Below are 24,306 nucleotides of genomic sequence, written 5' to 3'. Positions count from 1 at the left end.
TTTCCTTGTTTTTTTTCTTCTATCGCTCAGCTTCCGTTTTCCACCAGGGCCAACAAAGTCAACACACTTGACACTGAGATTTGCTGCCACTACTAAACAACACACTCGCGTAGGTTCGGGTCTTTTTTTATCGACGAGTTTCGTGACGTCCTGAAACAACAATGCTGGTGCATTTTTACTAGAAAGCTATTGCATAAATGTTAGCACAGGACATCAGGTGGAATCTTGCACTTTGCGATAACCTTCTCACAAGTAGTATTCCGTTTCGCTTCCGGATGGGGGTACCTCCCGACTTTGCCACTGCTCGACACGAACTTTACACCGAGAATGAGCGCGTTTCGAGACGGGGCTGTTGATTTTATCCCGAACGCCCGTAGTAGTAGTCCCATGGGGCAGACACAGTGAGCTTTCCACGCGCTGCGAGGATTCTTTTATGCTCGCACACTCTCTTGCGCGCTTTTTCTCTTTGTTTTCTATCCTTTATTCTCACACACCCACACACTAGCATGCTTTCTCTCGCATCAAAGCTTCAACCGAGGGAAAACCGTCGTTGCAAGTCGTGCTCAGCTGGAAATCGTATCCGGTGGCAACAGTCCTGTGGCTCGGTGGGTGGTTCGTTCACATGCTGAGCTGTAACGTACGTGCCTTAGCGGTCACTTGGGGGTGCCGGAAAGTTCTTAGGGACATGGCTCATGGCTGCAGCCACAGATTGTTGTGGAAGGATGTAAAAATGCCGTTGGAAATAGCACTTGAAAGTGAGACGTTACTGGCTGGGAGGTGATAGAAGGTTTTGGAATCTTGCGGAATATTCGAAGCAAAGAAATCTTGAACGATTGAAAACGAGGTGAAATATAAGATAATTTATTAAATCCCCTAAAAATATAATTGAAACTTTTTTTTTATTCCATTGTTTCCTTTTGAAAGATTCCTTATGTTTATAAATTTTTAGCAGTTCTTCTTGAATCATGCTATATAAATAAATTCATTTTTTTATGTATACATATTAAACGGCATATAATATTTCTTAAATAATGCAATATCTGCTTCCATACTGGATCAGCGATATGATGACACTCCATCAGAGGGGGCAAGGTTGGCTTAGTGGCGCAATTGTGCCACTGACCGTGAGTAGCTCTCACCAGGGAACAAGTTTGTTAACATTACCGAACATGCCTAACGCATTGGTGTTCGTCCTCGGATGTAATCCGCTGCGGATAACCGTGTTCAACAACACTGTTGCGTACGCTCCCCGTGGCGCTGGTACGGCGGAATGCCATGTGGCTAAAGTTTGTACCACGAGTTGAGCTTCCTTTGTATGGGAAGGAAAAACGAACGCTGCTGTGCGGAACGAGTCTGCGCTGTAGAAGAGTTGTAGGAAGGAAAGCACGGGTTGTAGTACGTCCAACAGCACTTCTTTCATTTACTGATGACAGGATTTTTTTATTACAATAGTACGTGGCTAATATAAGGAATACAGCATTATCCATGTTTATCACAACTTTTCATTTCTCATTTCGGCATTCATCATCGAGCAGCTTCAAAAGGCGGCACGTTCCAGTGCCGTCAGCTGCTCTACGAGCCGTTCCTCTTTGGCCTTACGCAGCGTGTAGAGTTTGCGTGTTTCGATGAAGTTTTGCAAAAAGGTACTAACGTCACTATTGCCAGCCAGAAATCGTTGCGCCTCGTCATCGCTCTTTGCGTCCGCCGTTGACACGGCAATCTGCAGCAGTTCCTTGATGTGCTGGGGCGAGAAATCTTCCGCCTTTCGCTGATACTGCTGACTCATGGAATCCCAGTGCTGGCCCAGTTCCTTGAACTCGAGCGCTAACGATTCCAATTTTAGCTTCTGCTCCTCGACCGTCTCCTTGCGGGCCAGATTGTCCAAAACGAGCGATTCAATGCGCCCCATCAGTTGGTCCATCTCATCGTTCTGATGCTGCACGAAGGGAAGTTTCTCGACGAAATCTTCCAGATAGTCTTCGTCCGCATTGAGCTGGTTCAGCTCTTCGGTGGTGAGATTTTGCAAACCGAACGGGTCCTGCTCATGGGTAGCCTGGGCCGGGACGGCGGAGCGGCTCTCGGCATTGAAGTCATGAATGTTTCCGTTTCGGCATTGTTGCTGCATTGAAGATGATTGTTGGTGGGAATGATGTTGCGGTGTTGATGATGTTTCATTAACGAACATCGGTGGATGTTTTTCAAACTCTCTTCCCACTGCCTGCACTACGCGACCCAGGTCGGAATGGATGGTGTACTGTAAAAGTATGTGGTTAATGATTTTTCTTTCTTTTCCCGCAAGGTACAAACTTACGTTAAGTATTCCAGGAGCATTTTCAATTTCACCGGTAGTTGCATTAACCCATGGGTGCTTTAAAATTGGACTGACAATTAGCTTTGGCTTCTCGTTTGGGAACCCATTCCCAAGGAGTATGTTGATGGCGATTTCTCGGCCTCCACAGTCAAAGTTTACCAAATATTCCTCATTCTCTACAACTTCCTGCACGCTGTAGCATGAAAACAAATTATAGAATCGTCCGGTTACAAAACACATAGCATTTTGCCAGACTTGCTCATGCTAAGAAATACTTACTTGTGATTAAAAATTTTCAACGTATCAATTTGCCGTTTACGCATCGTTCCCAGCGGCGACACTCGATCGTCCGTGATCCTTGTTAACGTTGATGACGACGATGCACCCCCGAAGAACCAGTTTGGCCTACAATGATAATACCATCGACGATAGATAATTCGATTTGCAAGTTGTAAAACAATCCTACAGTAGCTATCGTGCGAGAAGTTGGTTTGTTTTGGTTACGTTTGTGAGGTCATGTTCTACTTCTTCCTCTTGTTTGTACTCGAAACGTCAGAATGTGATATTTCGAAAGACTATCTTCGAAACATTCGAAATGTTGGTGAGTTGGGATTTAGTTTTATAATTTTTTTTTTTGCTTCAGTGGTTGCTTTTCGTTAAAATTTATAGTGAACCTTTTATGTGCAAGTGCGGTTTGGTTTTTTTTAGGTTTTCTAAGCTTCAGTGGGAGTGAACTGAAACAAACTCTACTGATATTCAATTCACCAACAGAGGTGGAGTCGGAAACTCGGTACTGTAAACGTGTGCTGCTCACGGCACTTCACAGTGAAGCTGTCAAAATTCTAGCTCCTCAGGTGCTGTGTAGTAGTGGTGGGAAAATTAAATCCCTGGAGGGATTCGAATCCATTCTGAGATCCAGTTCTTCGAATCCGAATCCCAATTCGTCATATCACGCGTGCTTACCTAACTTGCCATTTTTTCATACCATTTCTGAAAGTATCAATTAGACAATCAATTGTTGAATTGATGCAATCCCTACTAGGGACTCGAAAACCGATTCCCGATCCATAAAAAAGTCGCTAGATAAAGCAAACCAATCAGTGTCGGTCAGGAAATCGTTTATCCTTATCTAAATCGGCATCAAATTACAACTGATAACTCGCTTTTTCCGTTATAAAAATGTACCATACATTTCCGTTTTGAGGTTCACCGCTGTAAGAAGTTCTGTTGATCTTAGACATCAACTAACATATGGACACAATGTTCTTCGTATTCATTTAAAATCAGGCACAGTTATTTTTGGATGTAACACGCTTTCCAGACTGCACCGTCGCGTAACGCGACGTCGCCTGACAGGCGCTGAACTCCATGCTAAAAAAACCTAGCGCGATTCGCGCGACATCGCGCAAGGTTTTTTTTATATGGAGTTCAGCTTCTGTCAGGCGACGTCGCGCTGTAGTGTGGACCCCGAGTAACACTGGCTGAAAAACATGCTCAATGGAGAGTGATATTTTTATTCAAAATCCGGTAAAAATGAAGATCAGGCCCTGGTCTGGATCATTGTTACTCCCTGAGCTAAATGTGAAGGTAGAACATCTCAGATAATCGACGTTCTACTATGTTTCCTTGTTAAAAATAGATTCATGACTTTTTCTCAAACCTAAGGGAAATCGCGCGAAAACCTCAATTTGAGTAAACGGAAATCAATTGCATTGTCTCTAGAATGACTCAAAATCGAATTCAAATAACTTCAGATCAAGTCAGAAACGAATGAAATCGAGTACCAAGCAAATCTCATTAGAATCAAATTTTTAGAATCCGTCAACTGCGATTCGAATCGGTGGAATCCGTGTAGGGAACGAATTTGCGGATCTTCCGAATTCTGTCAACACTATTGTGCAGATCGGCAGTTTCGTCAGTCTTCGCGACATTGTCAAAACAGCGAGTTGTGCGATTCCGAGTGCTCTCGAGGCGGACGCACGCTCGAGGCGCGTTCCGAATAAAAGAAGAATTTTTGCCCCACATTGGTGCCCGTTTGGTAATAATGTTGACACCATTGATAGTCTGGTGCCCACGCACGCCGGCAATCCTAGTGCAGCGGTCCTAATCGTATGTTTTGTTTTAGGTTTTTCACTTGCATTTCTCTGCTGCTGCTACTCCTGCCCAGTACCGTTCGTCATCCTTTCCCTCTCGCTCTACATCTAGGTCGGACGTTTGACAGCTTCGGTGCGAAGCGCTGCTTTTGACAGCAGTAGCAGAAGGAGGGAGTGTGTGTGTTGGAGAAGAAGAAATAGTAGCGGTCGGTTGTTCGGTCCGGTGTGTGCGGGGTGTGATAGTGGAAGCGAAGACAGCGGCGGTGGTGCTGTGGCGAATGGGTGAAAGACCGTTTGCACGGAATCGAAGTCAGATAGTGGTGAGACAACTTGCTGCGAGTAACAGAGCGTGAGCGATACGCGTGAGAGTGAGAAAGCAAACGAGAAGGCAAAAGTGGTGCTTAGCGGATCGGCGAAGGTACACAGGCAAGAAAGAAAAGAGCACACAGCTCTCGTGAACGGGAACGATTGACCAACCTGTCGTCGTCCCGTTGTCCATCCACCCTCCCTCACCTCACCGCACCGACCTCTGCCGTTCCGCGGAGGGGTCGTGTCTGGCGGGACGGTGTGAGTTAGTGTGTACGTGTGCGGCGCGAGTAAACTGTGACGTGCGTGTCACGGACGCGTCGTTGTTGCTCTGTTTGGGGCTGCACGGTTTCGCTTTCTCTCGCTCGCTCAATCTCGCCCCCCCCCTCTCTTCCAAACGCTCGCGGTACTGCTGCTGCTTCCAAAGGTGGATGCGATTAAAGGGACCACTGCATCTGCAACCCGTACTTCCGTCCGCCGTACGTTGGTGGCGGAGTGATTTGTGATTGTTGCCACCGCCAAGCGTGCACGGCACCCGGTACTGCTACGGATGGACGCGGGCGTGAAACCCTTCGAGGGTAAGCTCTTCATCCAGACGATCGACATTCGGGATGAGAATGAGGAAAAGTATATGCGGGCGTACCGCAGCTTCGAGGAGATTACGGCCGGGCTGAGTGATAAAGACTTCCACGATCTGTTGTCGGCGCTGGTCAGCAAGGAGAAGCAGCATGAGGAGATTTCGCTCGCCCTGGTGTACATCATACTGACCGATCCGATCGCGGCCCCCAAAACGTACCGTGATCTGACGCTGCTGACGCGCGATGGGCTCGGTTTCGTCACCAACAATCTGGCCATGCTGGTGGCCGAAAAGTACCAGAAGCTGACCGACATCGGGCGCAAGCAGTTGCTCTGGTTACTGCGCGAACTGATCAAGAACCAGGTGTTGAACGTGGACAACTTAGCGTGGAACATTTTGCGCCAAGCGAGCGGTGGCGACATCAGCCCGAAGAACATCGCCCTTATCGAGGGCCTGCTGGAGATATTCATCGAGCATCGGACATGGCTGGAGAAGGACCAGTTTCTGGTCGGTACGGTAGCGTACACGTTCGTGCGGCTAATCGAGGATCACTGCGGGCCACAGTTTGTACATCTGCGCAGCCGGGAAGTGAAGTTTGTGATCGGGCTGATAAGGGATCGCTTCAACGATATCATCCCGCTCGGGCGCGAGTTTGTGCGGCTGCTGCAGAACATCGGGCGAATACCGGAGTTCGATCAGCTGTGGAAGGACATGCTGTACAACCCGAAATCGCTCTGCCCTACTTTTGCCGGCGTGTGGCAGCTGCTGCAAACGCGCACAAGCCGACGGTTTCTACGCGGTCGACTGACGCCGGAGATCGAGCGCAAGATACACTTTCTCACGAGCAACGTCAAGTTCGGCAATCAAAAGCGGTACCAGGATTGGTTCCAGGAGAAGTACTTCAACACACCGGAATCGCAGAGCCTCCGGTGCGACCTGATACGGTTCATCATCAGTGCGATTCATCCGACGAATGATATGCTCTGCTCGGACATCATTCCGCGTTGGGCCATCATCGGGTGGTTGCTGACGTCCTGCACTAACGGCGTAACGTTGGCAAATGCGAAACTGGCCCTCTTCTACGACTGGCTGTTCTTTGACCCGATGAAGGACAACATCATGAACGTGGAGCCGGGTATTCTGGTGATGTACCACTCGATCAAAAACCACCCGCTCGTTAGCTGCACACTGCTGGACTTTCTCTGTCGCATCATGAAAAACTTCTACCCCAAGTGGGAAGATCGTATACGGACCGGGATCTACAATTCGCTGCGAAAGATTCTCGACATGAAGGTGATCCCCAACTTGGTCCCGCTGTTCGAATCACCGAAGCTCGATCGCGAGCTGAAGGCGATGCTGCGGGAAAACTTCCGCGAGTTTTGCGTGCCACCAAACAGTATGTACCCCGGGCAAGGGTTACAGGTTCCCCCGATGCCGATGGATGCGGCACCGATGGCACCGATGATGATGATGCACTATCCTCCCGGAGGAATTGGGATGGACGGGATGGTGGAGCATGCCGCTCACCTTAGTCATCCACCGCACACACTTCACCCGGGCCAGACAGACGTCACGTTGCTAAATCGGATGGATCCCTCCAGGAAAGCGCACGACAGTGGAGGACCCGGTGGGTTGGGTAGAGGGGGCCCCCCTGGGATGATGGGCATGATGCCACCAGGGACCGGACTTGGGCTTGGACTGCTTGCACAAGGTGCAGGTGTCGCTAGAGGTGGTGGTGGAGGAGGAGGACAAGGAGCGACCACAGCAGGAATGCCAGGTTTCGTGAAGCCAGAACAGGGCGACAGTGGCACGGCCGACGAGCCGAAATTCAGCGACGACGAAGAGGACACGGACGGACAGAAACCAACGGCAACGACGTCAAAATTGACCGAGGACGTCTCGGATGACGACGATCTGCCGCTGGCGAAGGTACGACTGCTAGAGAAGCCGGCGATAGCGAAGGTGGCCCTGCCGGACGCACTGAGTGCGCACTTGGACGAGTTTTTGCGGGAAAAGAGCGCCAAATCGTTCGAGCCGGTCCTGCAAGCGCTGGGCAGTTGCGGGAAGTCCGCGCTCAACCAGGAGCAGGAAAACTACCTCACGGAGAGTGTGATATCGGTGATCAAGCAGACACTGCCGGATAGGAGCTACTTTCCCGAGTCGAAGACGGACGAGATCCTGACGGCGAGCATCAACTATCCGCTGTTCGCGGCCTACCGCCTTTTGTACCAGCAGGAGGAATCGTGCAAGAAGCGTGTCATGGCGCTGCTGGTGGCGATCGTCAGCCGGATCAATGTGGCCGGCTATATGCTGCTTTACTTCCTCAAGGTCCATGGCAAGCTGCAGTGTCGGCGGAAAGAAAGTTCCGGCTCGGGTAGTACTGCCTTCAAGGCGTCCGTCTACACCGTGCTCTGTGAGGCACTCGATGAGCCCGATTCGGTGGACGAGTGCATCGAGAAGGACCTGAATCTGCTGGAGAAACACAACACGCAGATGTTCCTCTGGATCCTGCCGGACATGTACCGGGAGTTCAAGCAGTCAATGCTGAACAACGAGACCGTGCTGCGGCTGCTGGTGGGTTGCATCGACGCGACCAATCTTCGCGACATCATCTACAGCATCACGCAGGGCAAACTGATCATCTTCGACGAGGACGGCATCGGGGACATCCTGCGGAAGAGCCTCGAGTATGAAACGTTCGAGCAGGTGTGCATCTGGCAGCTGGTACAAGCGCACGACATCACGCTGGAGACGTTCCAGGAGATGATCCCGGAGCTGGAGTCGGGTTCGCACGCGGAAGCACTGACCGCGATCCTCCTGTTGCTGCGCAGCGAAAAGCCCACCACCGAGCTCGTCCGGCTGCTGCTCAGTCGCGAGGAGACGAAGCATCGGGGCGACCCGTTCGTGACCTCGGTCCTGCGCTACTGGTGCCAGGAGTTCGAGGAGAAGCTCTCGGAACTGATAGCGGCCCTGCTCACCTCGAAGTACCCCTCCAATTCGCCGAACAAGCGCAAACGGCCCTCGAAAAGCGCCCAGCAAAACACGGCCCCCACATCCGAGCACCTGCTGAACCACCTAGAGCACTTCCGGCGCAGCTGCCGGCACGGCAACGGCACCGGGACGGGGCTGTTCGTGCAGAACGACATGCAGCGCGCCCTCCAGCAAGCATTCGCACACAGTTCCGAGAGCCAGCGGAAGCAGTTCAGTGATCTGTTTGCCCTCGCGGCGGAAGACGAAACGTCCACCACCGTGGGCCGGCGGGGTACGAGTAGTCGCGGCCGGAAAGCGCCGTCGAACAAGAAGGAAACGGCCGCGGAGAAGGCGGCTGCAGCGGCGGCGGCCGCCCATGCCAACAACAGTAAAAAAGCGGCCGAGGCCGCCTCCAACTACTACAGTGACGACTCGAGCGACGAAGACTGGTCCAAGCAGAAAGCTTCGAAGCGAAGGAAAACGCTTAGCGATTCCGATTGACACCGTTCGTTGGTTTTTTTTCTGGCATCGGCCACTACCACCGGAGCAGGAGCCTTCGGTATTGTACAGTTTGCTGTGGCCATTGCCAATGCCATGTGTATCCATCGGATGGCCGTACAAATGGCGGCAGAGAGGAGCGGCGGCGGGGAACTGCGTTGCTGGATTGTGTTCGGCCGGAAGGAAGCACTGAGATCAATAGTTTTGTTCTAAGCAAAGTTAAACATGAGTTTCGCAGCTATTTGAGCCACTTGGGTGGGTTCCGCTTCCCATTACACTCGCAATCCCGGTCATTGGTCATTCGTTTATTCGCGTAACGTTTGCTTGACTTACGCCTAGAGAGGACTGTTGTTGAACGAAGTTTTTTTTTGTTCTTTCCACGCCGTACCCTTCATTTCTGTTTGATATGTTTTAATTTTGCGAAACTGCTTGTTAGTTTCTTTTTGGCCGAAAATCGCCGTTTTTCGATGGCGCGAGGGGTAAACGAAAAAAATAAAAACTGTAGAAAGTATCGTTATAGGCAATTATCGGTAACCGTGTCACGTTGGACCACCATGGGGCAAGGGGGGGAAGTAGTGTTTAAGAAAGGGGAAAAGCTTTCACGTGATGTGTTTGGGTACGGACGAAAACGGCTTAGAATATTTGTTTCAATTAGTTTCAATTTGTTTTGAAAAGGAAACCACTCGAACGTCGCTGCAAGGAGAACATTGAAATATAAGGACAGTAGTCGGTAGCAAGCGAAAAAATCGGCCGACGCAACAGGGACACAACGCGTGGCGCAACCGTGATCGAGTAGATGAGAGCCGGATTTCATCCTAAGCCATCATCACGCGGCAACTAATAGTAATAGCGCGCGAACTCATTTTAATTCACCTGCACGAGGATGAAAGCCGTGTTCACTCTTAAGCCGCCGTGTAATCAAAATCGTACATTTTTGTGTTGTTTTATTGGAGTTGCTGTGGAAGCATATCCTAGACCAAGCGAGCCGGGAATTGGATGGCCGCTATGAAATGGGATATGAATAGGGGAAGGGAAATCCGTGTATCCAAAAGTATGCAGATCTTAGGAAGAATAAGGGAAGCACAGATACAAAAGAATATACACACTTAGAAATTGCGTCAAATATGTAATAGTATTTCTAAAAAAAATGTTTATAGATTAAATAAAGCGAACATTGATGTAAAATTCTGTCTGATGTATTGTAGTATCGGTTTTTGTTAACCTTTATGTCAACAAACTGCTACAATTTTTGATTTGGTTAAGCTTTCAAGTACGAAAAACGCTTAATTTTGAATGAAAAGCTCTAGCTACAACTTGTCATTTAGCAACCTTGGGTGAACTAGGATTGTAAATTCGAATTTGATTTGTTTCGAACTTGATACATTTTCGAAACACTTTCATCTGGCGTATGATTCTCAATAACAAAAAAATATGGTAACAATTTGTTCCGAACAAAGATACGTGTCTTGAAACGACCTTTCATTTGAGGGGTCTATTGTTCAAATCGGTAAAGTTTCTAAAAAGTTATTAACTACTCAGCTGGTTCCGCCACTATTTCAAATTGTGACCAAGGTGTTTCCATCTTATTGTTTTGATGCAAAATGTTTTTGCAGCGCCTGTCACATTTGCGCGTTGTCAGGAAGTAGTGATGGGGAAACTGAATCCCTACAGAGATTCGAATCTTTCGATTCAAATCCATTCTGAGATCCGGATCTTCGAATCCGAGTGCCAATCCATCATATCATGCGTGCCTACCAAATTTACCGATTTTTCGTATTATTTGTTACTTTAACAATTGTACAATCAATGGTTGAATTGATCCAAAGGCTAAATCGAGCTAATTTCGAACTGGGTTTTCCTGGGATTATATGAAAATGACATTTTGATATTTTCGAAGAGTTTCGGTCGACCGGGCCATGTTTACAATGTGTCGCAGTATTAATTTCTCCAAAACTGGAAACGATGGATAAGTTTTTACTTCGACAAAGTTGTTGGTCTGCAAAAGACCTTTCGTTTGAGGGGTCTTTCGTAAAAATCGGTCAACAGAATCAAAAGTTATTGGCAAATTGGCTGTTTCGGCCATTTTCCCATACAAAATCATTTTGCAAAAACTAAGTAGCCTGGAAATTTTACTATCGTTAAAGTTGTGTGTCTTGAGCAGACCTTTCATTTGAGGGGTCAATCGTGAAAATCGGTTCAAAGAATCAAAAGTTATTAACAAATTGGCAACTTTTTGCCTAAATGGCTATTCGAAATATTGAGTACGTTGTTCCGGAGATTTCCGAAGCTTTTCGAAAAATAAACTTTCTCAAAAACTAGACAATATTGAACGATCTATCGTTACACAAAATTGTGTGTCTTGAGCAGACCTTTCATTTAAGGGGTCACATGTACAAATCGGTTCAGCAGTTATAAAGTTATTAGCAAATTGGTTATTTCAGCAGAAAATACCAACCAAAGTTTCTGCACCTACGCCTCAGAATTTCATAAACTGAGAACTACGGAAGAGTCTTTGTTGCACAGAGTTATCAGTCTTTAAAAGACCTTTCATTTGAGGGGTCTGGCGCTAAAATTGGTCAAGCCACTAAAAAGTTATTAACAAATTAGCTATTTCAGCCATTCATAAGGCAGCTTGGTTGTTTCAATTTGAAATCTTTAATTTCTGAATGAATTTCACGACAATGACGATTCACCAGCCTGGCCATTCAACAAAGCTACCAACTTTAACACGTTGGCACAGCGCAAAACCATCTATCACAGCGTAAAATTGTCGCCTGAAAGGCCATTCTTACAATCGAACCATTGTGGTCTGGCAGACGAACGTTAACGTTACGATAACGTAAATCGTTTTCAAAGCAAAGTGAAGTTTAATTGGTGTAAATATGTCTCAAATGGTGAATGCTTTGCAATGCAATTGAAACAATAGTGAAAGCAGTGTACCAGACGGGATATTGTGCCAAGATGCACCAACAGTCACATTCTCGGAACCTGTGGTAAGTGTGGAATGTTTAAGTTTTCGTTTTTTTTTTGTATGAAAAACGTTTGGAAAACGTATATAATTAATCTATATTGCTTACTGTAATATGTGGTCATATGTGTCTTCCGCGACGACTCAATGGGTTATGCGGTGAACACCCGCTGGGTGGAACGATTAAATAAGGGTAACGGTACCAATAGTGGTGCGCTTTGTAAGTAACTAACAATATGATGTAATTTATAAGTGTTAACATTAAAAATATACTAAAAAATCGTATATTTCTTCCGAGTTGGTTGCTCCTATAATGGTGGTATGTAGTATTGGGTCGTGTGCTACTGTGCTACCCAACACACACACAGCACCACACACGACACAGAAAAAAATGTGGTACCACAGTAAAGTTTTACCAAATAATACAGTCATCACGTTATACCAATAATTTGTATGAACCGTTCTTTGGTTCCTTGGTGTACCCATTCCATAACTACCATCCTATCCTATGGATAGGAATACATTATCCAGTCTTTGGAATTTTGAACATCGTTATTACATAATAGAAACATTAATCTGATATAGAAAAGTCACCGTTGTCTGTGTATATATATACCTACCCCTCCAGAACACCTCCCCTCTAAAATTAATGAAAAACAATTATAGTTCAACAATTATTGAACGAGTTTTCACACAAATTAGTACACATACTGCTCACATAGGGACATACCATGGTTTAAAATTTCATCTTCCTAGGGGAAAGGGAAAGGGGGGCTCCCATACTACCCCCTACCTTAAAAATGGTTAAAATGCAATATGGGTATCAATTTCGCAGTATTTATGGTTTCTAAATCGAATGACCTCACTATTAATGTTCAATCTTAGCCCAAACTCCCTCTACCCTCCTCCTCATCTTCAGCAAATCAATAGCATAGCTCAAAACGAAAAGTGTTAATTCTTATCACAAGTATGCAACGAAAAATCTACTAAGTGTATCTGTGCCAAACTTGGCTGGAGTATAACTCATTTTCTCGAACTAAATCGAACCCAGACATCCCAGATTTCTTCTATCTTCTCTTACGTAACAAATATTCTCATTCACACAAAATCGGTCTAATCAATTTATACTAAACATAATCATAAGAAAGGCAAATTTTCAAGTGTGAAATGCCTCCTTCCTGCCTATAACTTTCTATCATCTGGACGATAGAAATTAAGTAAAACAATGTAATGCCACATTGCTAAGGATGCGACGAATTTAAAAAAAAAAGTGCATATCGTGGGGTGACGATTTTACTGGGGTATTTCTCATACTTGCTTCAATTGATTAATTTTAAATGGTTGAACCAAGGTGGAAGCACAATAAGATAGCGAATGCAAAATGTATATTAACATGGTTTCGTCGACTAAAGGTAATACTAAAAAATACCACTATCCCCAAAACGCTAAATTTAAGATTGCAAAACTCAAGATACTGAATGAAAACACTTTTTCGTTTGGAATTTCCTTCTACCCGGATGAAATCGGGTTAATCAGCTAGTATTTGTTTAAAAAACTGCCCTCCTACGAAAAATGGCTACAATTGAAGTGCGATAGGCACAAACATACTTTAAATAAAAACGACAGGAATCTAAAATTCCAAAAGGAGGATTTTCGAATAGATCAGCTTTTAACAACTAACTTGAAAGACCTTTCATTTAAGGGGTCAATCGTGAAAATCGGTTGAAAGAATCAATAGTTATTAACAATTTGCCACGCGGTGCCGCCCGTGGGTTGTATTCTGTTCCAATCATCTTGCATGCGTGTTTGGAGATTGTCCGTTTACGAAGGAAATCATCTAAAATCTTCCATAGGTGTTTTACCAGGTTCATATCTGGACTCTGTGGGAAGCGAATGGAGTTGTTTTGGGACATTATAACGAAGCCACAACTTGGTATTTACGGCTGTGAGCTTAGGCTCGTTATCTTGCTGGAATAGGAATCTTACTTGAAATCCTAACTTCTCGGCGCTTTTTATACAACTGTCTTTCAAAATTTGAACGTAGGTTTTGTGATCCATTACTCCATCAATGAAGTGCAACTGCACCGCTCCTGCTGCACTCATGCACCTCCAAACCATGTCGGAACTTTCACCATATTTCATCGTTGAAACAAGATTCTTTGTTTGCATCTCAGTATTGCATTTTTTATGTGGTTAATGCTCGTGGCTCCACCTTTTCGTTGCTTATTGTCGAATGTTTTTGAAACGAAGAATTGATCAATTGCCGATTGAGCTTTAAAACTAGGTCTGGCCACAAGTTTTGCTATCTCATTGGTAGACTCATGCAATCGAACGATTCGTTTTTCTCGTCAAAGGTTGTCTCTAACGCCTTTCGATCTATGTTGTGAACTAACTGGACATTCCGAATTAACACATTAAGCGCTCCGTTCATTTTCACTACTTTCCGTTAAGTCGTTAATTCGTCATAGACCATCGACGGTAGGTAGTGAGCAGTGCTTGCATGTTCAAACATTCCTTATGAATTTCCTGCCGGTCCCATTGGGACCTGGTTTCCCTACAAAAACGGCTCTGTCGGTTCAACGAGACTAAGAGAACGCTTAACGCGCTATTGCCAGACCGTGGTATACTAGATTTCATTTAAATTGAAGGTAAAATCCCAAATGAGGCCCCCTAGTCGCCGCATCGTCATCATTTTTTCGATGTTAGCGCGTGGAATTAATGTAGTAGGTGGCACATCAATTCAGTTTGAATATTTGAACTGTTGAATTTCCGTTAGAAGCTGTAATGATTTGAACTAATCGGTTGAACTGGGCAAGATGGACAGCATAAACCAATGATTTGGAGTGAAATAATGAGTATGAAACGGCGGCGCGCCCGCAGCGAGCGCAGCGAGCGGACTGCGCTAGGTCTACCGAAAAAGGGAGTTTGTTATAAATTTGTGAAATAAGGGGGGCCCGTGGGCCCTCCATGTCCAAACCAGAAGTAATCTCCAACGAGCAGATTCTTTGAAGATAATTAATTATCATCACCAGTGATCGATCGAGCAATTTTTCGTTGATTCGAAGAGCGAATATACAGTGGATCTCGGAAAATCACGGAGGTAAGCATAAATTACATTAACATCAGCTTCAATGAAGTCCGTTACGGTGTATTGCAAAAAGCAGCAGTTTCGAGGATTGGACACTCCTCAAATAGGGCTCCGCAATGGGGAACCTATATCGTACAGTGTATAATAGGTATTGTTTTGGCTTTGCTCCATGCATCCGGAAAGTAATTTACTTTATAACAGCAATTTAGGATGAATAATAAAAAGATCCCGCTAGGCAGCTCGAAATATCATCCTAAAAACGTGCTACGCGCGTGTAACGAGCTGGTTTTCCGTTGTAGTGGTCTGGATCGTGTGCGTCGGTAGTCTTCAACGCGAAAACCTTTTACTCTCTACTCAATTCCTTCGGTTTTAGTATCAACGTGTTCGGTCCGGGCCGTGACTATGCCGACGCCGGAGAAAACAACGTGTGATGCTAAGACCTGGACTTGAAGATAACCGAGAATTCGGTCCGCGACGTGACTATGCCGACGCCGGAGGAGACGCTCTAGAATTTTCCTCCTTCGGACTGGGATAGGAAGGTTGTTTCGGTCCGATCGGTCCGTGCCGTGACTACGCCGACAACGGAGAAATCGCAACCGGGTTGGGAATTGAACTTGCGGATCTTCCGATTGTTTGGTCAGTGCCGCGACTATGCCTACGCCGGAGGGGACGCTCTCAAAATTTCCTAAGTCCTTTGGGTAAGGAGGGGATTGGGACCGCTAAATTTTCGGATTGCTACAAGTGTCATGCTCACAAGTGTCGAGGTTGAGATGATGATTTATTCAATAATTTCGTCGGCTTATATACCTAAGTTGTTCCTATCGATTAAGAAGTGTGGGCGAGAAAGAAGATCTCGTTCCAGAATCCGTATTTTATCGCGTTCGCGAGTTACGTTCAATCCCTGTTTAAACCTGTTTACAAAAGTTTACAGTTTTCGCGGGTTGAACTTAACATAGAACTGTGCCATGATGCGTGGTTTACTTTCTAACTTCTAAGGAATTGTTCATGTTTTACTTTCTAACTTTCTTTCGTTGTTTAAGTTTGATCCTTTCCTCATTCTCTGGCCTTTTTCCACATTGCTAGCGTTGCAAGTTCCTTCATTCCTTTCTCAATTTTCAAGTTCGCGCCTGTCTGTTTTGGTTACGAACGAACATATGGTCCGTCCGCTACAGCTCTAACAAACGTCCTACGTTTTGCTATCTATGAAGAGAGGTCGATCATTTGAAATTAGTGTAGGGATAGTTGTGTTGTTGTATTTGATTATTTTCGTAAACTTCACAATTCTACAGCTATTTTTGTCAGTGTTCCTTTTCTTCCAGTTTGTTGTCCATGCTAGATTCCTTGATTTTTTAATGCTATTTTTTACTTTGTTAGCGAAGTTATTGGCCTGGTTTTCGGAGCTAAGTTTCTTCCATTTTCTTGTTATCATGTTTCTGAGTTTAATTTTAGCTTTTATGTCATTGAGAAGAATTAGGTTATAATAATCAGCGTGCATTAATGGGACGAACTTATTATGAGCTTCATTAATAGATTTAAAGAGCAATTCTATCATAGTATGAGTAGGGAAACGTTACTAATGTTACTCAAGTTGTGATTAGTTGAATCGATTTTGCTATCTATGAACATTCAAAGCTCTGCCCGAGAATAATCCGGGATACCTAAACGGGAAGATTGTCGGAATCAAAATTCGTAAAAGCATGTAACTGAGACAAATGTTTTATCGTGGAAGTTGTTTGTAAGTACTAAACCGAGAAACGAATTAGTTAAATTCGTATACTAAAGAGTTTTTCTTTGGTAAATAAGGTTCTCCGTTTGTTTTTTTTTTCATTTTTAACATTTTATGGCCGATTTGCACCAACTAAAGTGTGAAAAACCTTTTTAAGTTTTATGGTGATGTCAGGTTCCTTATTCTGTATCAGATCAACCACCATATTTGGTCATTTTATAAAGGTTTTATCACAGCTTTTAATAAGAATGTTTACTCTTAAAATTATACTAAGTGATTCGGCATCTTTAGAACCATGATAAAACATAAAAATTACTTGGGTACATAATATTTTTAAATTCATTCTTTGGGTAGTATGAGGGAAAAATGGAATGAAAACCCCTCGAGATGAATAATTTAGTTAAATGAACTCTAAGCCTACGTTAGTGTTGTTAAAAACTTCATAATGTTTCCTTAATTTTTTTCATAAATCTGTTAAACCCCCGAGGTTGCTTCATCTTAAAATTTATCTTGTTAAATTTACGTTTTAACACTTTGCGGATTTCTGATGATGTTTTTTACTTTTCAGAAGATATGTCTTCACAAATTCCCAATGTACAGCAGAAGCGAGTGCCCACTTCGGCCGCACAAGGGTCTTCGCCTACTAAAAAGCAGCAGCTTCACTGCCTCACTAAAGAAGAACAGCAGGAGAAACAAATAAAAATGATGGAGAAACAACTTTCTGAAAAGGAGAAACAAATGGAAATACTGCAGCAGAAACTTTTGGAAGAGCAAATGGCTCATCGGCTGACAAAACAAGAGCTGCTGCAACAAGTTGCTCAAAAACAACACCAAATTGAACAACTACTCCAAGAACGCAGCATGCAGCAGAAGGCTCATACGCTACTATGGCAGCAGATTCAGCAACAACAGCAGCAAATAGAAGAGCAAACCCAGCGACTGTTGCAAGCACACCAGGAGCAACAAGAGCAGGACCAACAACCGTTGCAGGCACAGCAGGTATGTTATTCGTGGGTGTCATGATATCCACGGATTATTTCTCTATATATGATTATGTGGAGTTCGTTTGGTTGGAACCATTGCTTTATTAATCCAACTTAAAAGTACTTCAATATATAATCCATAAGTAATTATAGCCGGTGTTTGAAATGTGCGCCTTATAAGAAATCATAAGTCGTTCACAGCTAAAACAAACCGTTCTTTTTATGTGGAGCTTTTTGACCAGTAGCTATTTTTAGCTGAGAATATTTCCTTCCTCTAGGTCCCACCGGGGAGTTAGAAGGTATTGTTAAATTATTTTTTGTTGATTGTTCAATTGTTTGAAATGCAATTGCACATACGTTTACAACTATTCCAAAGGATCTACAATCTTCCGCTAGGGAGGAGTTTGGAGACGCGATACTGAACTTTTCGGTCATAAGTTTATCGCATTTGACCCAGTCTATGTTTTATGTTAGGTCGTGAGTCATTAGTGTCGGATTGGTTGGATGGGAAGCCTTCGGCATTGCAATCTTAAATGACCTCCAAATTCGCTGCCGAATTGGTCTTGGATGACCTTCAATTGAGTGTCCAGGGCATAGGAATATACCTAGGGCACTACCTGGAACCCTGGGTGATGTTGTTCTCGTATGTTCCCCGGTTTTGAACATGGATAGTCTGAACTTATCACACAGGTCATGATGATTAAGACGTTTAAATCGCCTAAGATATAAAAAGGGTGTTTGTAGTCTAGTACAAAGATTTTCGAGGTCGTTTTTGATCTTTGCAGTATCAAAGTAAAGTCTCGGAGAGATGTATAATTATGATTTATGAACGAGGAATTCAATTAAAAAAAAAAGATAATAATCTTTATTTCTTACTTGACTACGTCCTATCTCATGAGTTGCTTAAACTGAACTGACTTTATTATTCCCTAACTGGCCCTGGCAACCCGTGGTGCGCGTCCCGGTGGTTCCGCTGGCTCGGCGTCTTCTCGGCGTGTCATATGGCATGTGTGCAGAGGCGGATTAAGTGTTCTAGAGGCCTCAAGCAGCTACAAGTTGAAGGCCCCAAAAGCATACATTGCATTCAACATTCAACATTATATTTCAACTACGTTACAAACTAACATTTTCCTCAATATTATCCCATTTCTTAAATGCTAAAAGCCTTGTTTTCAAAATCATATTTCACGCCAAACCATATTTGCGAACTATCCAAGAGAATCATTTTTCACAAATAGTATTTTCTATTAACAAAATTCGGGGTATATCCTCTTACGTTGATTCGAACACTATGTTCACTTTCACGTATTCAGAGGCGTACCGACTCTGTCCGAAGTTCTATATAGGGGTTCGTCCTTTGGGAGATATATAGTAGTAGTTAGTTTGTCTGTTTTGATGGTAGTAGAGTGATAGTAGCAGTTAGTTTGTCGGTTTTGGATTAGAAATAAGGTTGGTATGTGTTTCCATACATAATTTTTCTAGTGATAGGACGGTGTTATATGTGAGGGGGCAACAGTGTTATTTTCCAGGAGCTCGAATTGGCTAGTGAATGCTCCTTGTAGCTCGAGCGTACCCGGTAGAATGCTCAAGTGGTAACCTCGCGACACTCGTTTTTGCAGAAGCTGCATTTGAATGCTGGAGTTAATTGGTGAGATAATTTTTTTTGCATTTGGAGCATTTGGCAGATTTGGCTTGGTTTAGATTGTAGCTACACCTATTCTGCGACGAAGGGTATACAATGCAGTCTAAAGGTATACAATGGGTGATATAAATACCGTTATGTGAATTGTTTGTATTAGGTGTCGTGTCAAACTTTTATCGATGAAAGAATAAATGAGACCCCTGCCTTCGTTTTCTTGTGCGATGATATACCTAAACTTATGCAATTACTTACTTATTTCACAAATTTATAACAAACTCCCTTTTTCGGTAGACCTAGCGCAGTCCGCTCGCTGCGCTCGCTGCGGGCGCGCCGCCGTTTCAAACTCATTTTTTCGGCCAAACTCATTGGTTCATGCTGCATATAATTTACAAGGTACCTTAATATATAACATTATGCAATTAAAGCATGCTGTGATTAATGACATTTTATAAATTTAAGTCAAAAGTTTTAAAATTTTCTTTCTATCATCAGGGGACAGATTCTATATAATATTTAAATGGTTTTAAAACTGACTCGTATTTCTGAGCCCTTTGTAATGTTAGAGATTTTACATTATCACAAATGACATAGAATGTATTAATTACAAATTCTTAATTGATAGAAAATTTGTGTTCGTCTCGCTTACGCACACGATTTTCTTCTGAAATAACTGAACTATAAGATGACTCGTTAGCTGTTACTCCTACATTTGCAAAATCTGCGGGAAAACTCTGGATGAATGTTACTAACGATTGCAACAACACTGATCCTTGCAATAGTTCACATTCAACTGTTTGATCAAACATGCCTCATGAGGCGTCTTGCTTGTAGCATTTATTTTCTGAAGCAGCGTGTTCCAAATTACGGCCATTAAAACAACCTCATATTTACTCATTTGTTTGTTTGTTTGTTTGTTTGTTTGTTTGTTTGTTTATTACAGTATTTAAGTTGTCCGCCAGCAGACTTAACAACTTACTTATGCTAGAACTCCGCAGGGGAGAAGGTTCCAAATAGGAGTAAAGGGTGGGTTAGGATATAAGAGATTCCAGGAGGCAGGCTCTGAAGGAGGATAGTGTGATATGGTAGTCAAACAAATGGCTATGAGTATTGAAAAGACGCAGAGAACCAATGTTGTTAAACCCAGCATTTGACATCTGGATTCGTAGGGTGGCAAAGGGGAGGTGTTCCCCGCCCTACGAAACACGAATCGAGAAAACGATCGGTGGATCGCCTCTAACCTGTCGATACCAGATCTTGTAGTAGGGGCCCATAGAACAGCACAATATTCTAAAATTGAGCGCACCAGCGAACAGAATAAAGTTTTGAGACAAAGTGGGTCGGAGATATCACTTGCCATACGTTTAATTAGGCCCAAAACTCTGCGGGCCGAAGTGATGACGGCATCGATGTGTGCCGAAAAGGTTAATCTACTATCGAGTAACACACCCAGGTCTTTAATCGTACTAACCCGACTAACTTGACTGTTGTCTAGGTAGTACGTATGAAGGATCGGGGAACGAGAGCGGCAGAAGGATATAACATTACATTTTTCTGGACAGAGGGTCAGATTGTTCTCTGCACACCATACATTGAAAAGATTGAGATGCCTTTGCAAACTCATGCAATCGTTGAGAGATGATATTGGCATAAAAATCTTGATGTCATCTGCGTAACACAAGTAAATAGTCGGGGGGAAGGACAGCACTGATATCGTTAATATATAAAACGAAAAGTAAAGGGCTTAATACACTTCCTTGAGGGACCCCAGCTGCTGGGGAAAAAGGTTGAGAGAGATGAGATCCTAGTTTGACGCGAAATGAACGATTGCATATAAAAGAGCCATCCAACAATGGATATGCTGAATCCCATCTTGGACAGCTTATCAAGGAGACGCGCATGAGGGATGCGGTCAAATGCTGCTTTAAAATCAGTATATACTGCATCTACTTGTAAACCGGCTTCAAATTTGGTGGAAATAAAAGTTGAAAAAGAGAGTAGATTAGTTGGGGTTGAGCGTTTAGGGCAAAACCCGTGCTGTTGTGGGGCGATGCAATTCCGGGAATTGAATAGTAAGGACGAGTGAACAATTTTTGATTTGATGGAAAAGCGTGTTTGTTTCATCTATTGTTATTGCTTTTTCATCTTTACCGTTACACATTTTTTGCAATGCATTTTTGATTTCTCCAAACCCGGGTTTTAAAGCTAAGACCGCGTCGACTCTAGTTGACCACCGAGTCATTGAATGATTGTTTTCCTTTTTAATTTTTTTTTTGTTACAATTTTCCAACGATGAGTTGAAGAGGTAAAAATGCGTTTTAGCTGAAAAAATTGCACTGTTGCCTTATAATTTGTAGCTGTAAAATTAAAAATTGAATTTTATGAGTGATTTGCACATGGTATATTCCACTCATAGTACCTGCACTGTTCCGCTTAATGCTTGCGCGAAGGTATTTAGCAGACATATTGCAACGTCAAATGACTGTGCTCTACAGTTTGCAATATCCATAATTATTGTGTTTTTACTTCTTGTTTTCAGTTTTTTATAAGATCTTAGTACTTCTCTCCAATAATTGTGTTTCTTTCCCCTTTCATTTATTAACTTTGTGTCTTTAGTTTGGGTTACCGTATTTTATCGAATATAGTGCGCATTTTTTCTCAAATAAAAGATCGATTATTAGCATTAGCAAGTAACCAAGATGAACTTCCCAATACTTTTGTTTTAGTTTAGGTGCGCACTATACTCGTCTGCGAACCATACTCGATAAAATACGGTATACTAAACCTTTTGTACAACTTACAAATAGATGTGATGTGTTCTTTTGATCCAAGGGTAATAATTAACACCTTTGGTAGTTTCCGAAAATAACAACCAAGTGCTTTCTTCTGATGCTCCGTTGGTTTTTTCGTCAAAAATGTTCTGTATTGAACTTTCTGCAGTAAACGTCATCCTCATCTTTATAAAGAGGTTTTAGAACTCTTGATATTGCCATAATCTGCAAGTTTTTTTTTATTACGTGGTCAATAAAAACATCGGAAAAGATTAGTTTTCATGTTGCAACAGTTTCAAAATCAAAATTTGAAGTTGAAACAATTATTTCAGTTTCTTGTTGGCTTTAAGACATGGTAGTTGTTTCTGGCTCCAGGATCTCCGGTGCTCCTAGAGACGGTTGAGGAGTCTGCATTTTCATTGTCAACCAAGTTCGAACCATTTTAAATCTTATAAATTTACCCAAACCGTTTTCTTGAAAATGAAAAAATTCTTCTTCTTTTTTAATTTTCAACGGTTTACTGCTCCACTTTAAAACCGCTTCATTTAAGTCGCTTGTTTTGCGTGATTTTATAGTTGTTAATTAACTTGTATGTCGCTAATAATTACCAAACTGAACATAGTAATATGGTAATTTCTAGTAAGAATTGCAAGAACTCTTCACTTCTATCGGTCGTTTGCACACACGATCTTGGTTAAGTCTCAATTATGTAGTATGTTTAAAGGGGTTCTCTGACCGGCGAGGCCCCTAGCGGCCGCCAAGTTCACCCATAGGATAATCTGCCACTGTGAATGATTTATTGTAGAAATTTGCGCACGATGCGCTCCCAGGTGGCACTTCCATCGACGTAGGAGCTAAGAGGCGAGTTGTCGCTTGTAGAATACTAACTTTATTTTTCGCTCGATACGCTCTTTTACAAATTATAAACCTGTAACTAGGTTACTTACTTGTTTATCGGTTTTTGCCCGGGTAACCGCTTCGCTTCGTCGGCGGCTTTTTTCGATCCCTACTGACCGACCTACTGGCGCTGCGCCTCGTCTACGGTTTCACTTCCCTCGACGACAATTATCATATTCAAAATTGGTCATGACTTAACGCTTGGTTGACGGGCGCTTTCCGCTAAAAACAACGTTAAGCCAAGCTACCCCGAGAGTGCACGGGCCCCGTCACCGAAGTGTTAAGGCCTATAACTTGGCTTACGTTGTTTTTAATATTATAATATCGTTTGTGTCACTCAGGTTAATGGACAATCCTCGGTATTTCAACATCGGCCGCATCTGTCCCACATGCGATACGTGGAGCTGGCGGCTCGTCTTTATCCGAAATCATTTTTAAGCTATCTGAAGATGTCGCCATCTGTGTTCGGCTTGCTGTGCAATCTTTGCACGCCTTATATTCCACGAAAAACATCAGGTGGAATACAATTGTCCACACAGGAACAATTAGCAGCTACTTTGCGTTATCTAATAACCGGGCGAACGGTACCAGACTTGGCGACGTACACATTCATTGAAAGACGCATGCTGTACCAAGTTATCGCCAACTGCTGCAAAGCAATCCAAACGGCCTTTATGGACAAATTTCTGCGCGTAAGTGCTCATTTCGAGTCTGTTGTATTGCATGCCAAATTTATTAATGCACACATTTTTCAGTTCCCACAAACTCAACAAGAATGGGACACAATTGCAGCGAAGTTTGAAGAAAAGTGGGACTTTCCATGCTGCGTAGGAGCCATTGACGGAATACACGTACCAGTGGCTGCCCGGAAAGAAGAAGAGAAGATGCTGGAGCATTATAAACATTTTCGTAGTATTGTTTGGCTTTCATTACTGACTGCAGACTGTGAAGTTCTGTTTTCAAATGTCGGTGCTCCAGGTCGGATGGCGGACAGCCGGGTCTATCGATCCAGAATGCCACCTGTTAACGTGCCAGGACCAGAGGGAATTTCTAAGTATGTTCTTGTTGGTGACAAAGCATTCCAAGGATCAGAACAAATGCTGGTCCCATTTAAAGTTGAGGACACACCAGAACGGCGTATGTTTAACAAGAGGCTTTCTCGGGCGCGGCAAGTGGTGGAGCGTACGTTCGGCCAAATCACCAACCGATTCAGAATTATAAAAATGAGCAACAAAAATTTAACAGCAGAAAAAAATTCCGATTGTTACAACTTGTGTTGTTTTACATAACTTTTTAATTGCGGCCGGTAAATGCAATTTCCGCGCAGACCGGTTAACAGAATTAATCAATAATATTCCCACTCTAGAAGACGTTAATTTTCCCGATGATGAGCGCCCCATTATCACCGAAGATGAGCGCCTACAACGAGGCGAAAGAGTTAGAGAATTATTCGTTAAAAAATGTCAATCCAACGTAGTT

At 43.6% G+C, this 24,306-nt stretch overlaps 2 protein-coding genes across 2 annotated transcripts; one reads left to right on the top strand and one right to left on the bottom strand.

Moving 5' to 3' along the window:
- Positions 1 to 1,089: 1,089 nt before the first annotated feature.
- On the bottom strand, positions 1,090 to 2,792 carry LOC131272627 (vacuolar protein sorting-associated protein 37A). Its single transcript, XM_058274442.1, has 3 exons — positions 2,591 to 2,792; positions 2,312 to 2,504; positions 1,090 to 2,254 (listed from the first exon to the last, which is right to left on the bottom strand). The coding sequence occupies exons 1-3, from the start codon at positions 2,632 to 2,634 to the stop codon at positions 1,538 to 1,540; spliced, it is 954 nt and encodes a 317-aa protein (XP_058130425.1). The 5' UTR covers positions 2,635 to 2,792; the 3' UTR covers positions 1,090 to 1,537.
- Positions 2,793 to 4,255: 1,463 nt separating this feature from the next.
- On the top strand, positions 4,256 to 9,934 carry LOC131258611 (integrator complex subunit 3 homolog). The gene is made up of 2 exons (XM_058259963.1): positions 4,256 to 4,349; positions 4,437 to 9,934. The coding sequence occupies exon 2, from the start codon at positions 5,261 to 5,263 to the stop codon at positions 8,756 to 8,758; it is 3,498 nt and encodes a 1,165-aa protein (XP_058115946.1). The 5' UTR covers positions 4,256 to 4,349; positions 4,437 to 5,260; the 3' UTR covers positions 8,759 to 9,934.
- Positions 9,935 to 24,306: the final 14,372 nt, after the last annotated feature.

The sequence above is a fragment of the Anopheles coustani genome, chromosome 3, assembly GCF_943734705.1.
Source record: "Anopheles coustani chromosome 3, idAnoCousDA_361_x.2, whole genome shotgun sequence".
NCBI classification, from domain to species: Eukaryota; Metazoa; Arthropoda; class Insecta; order Diptera; family Culicidae; genus Anopheles; species Anopheles coustani.
The sequence above is the reverse complement of the archived record's forward strand: the minus strand, read 5'-3'. Positions and strand labels throughout refer to the sequence as shown.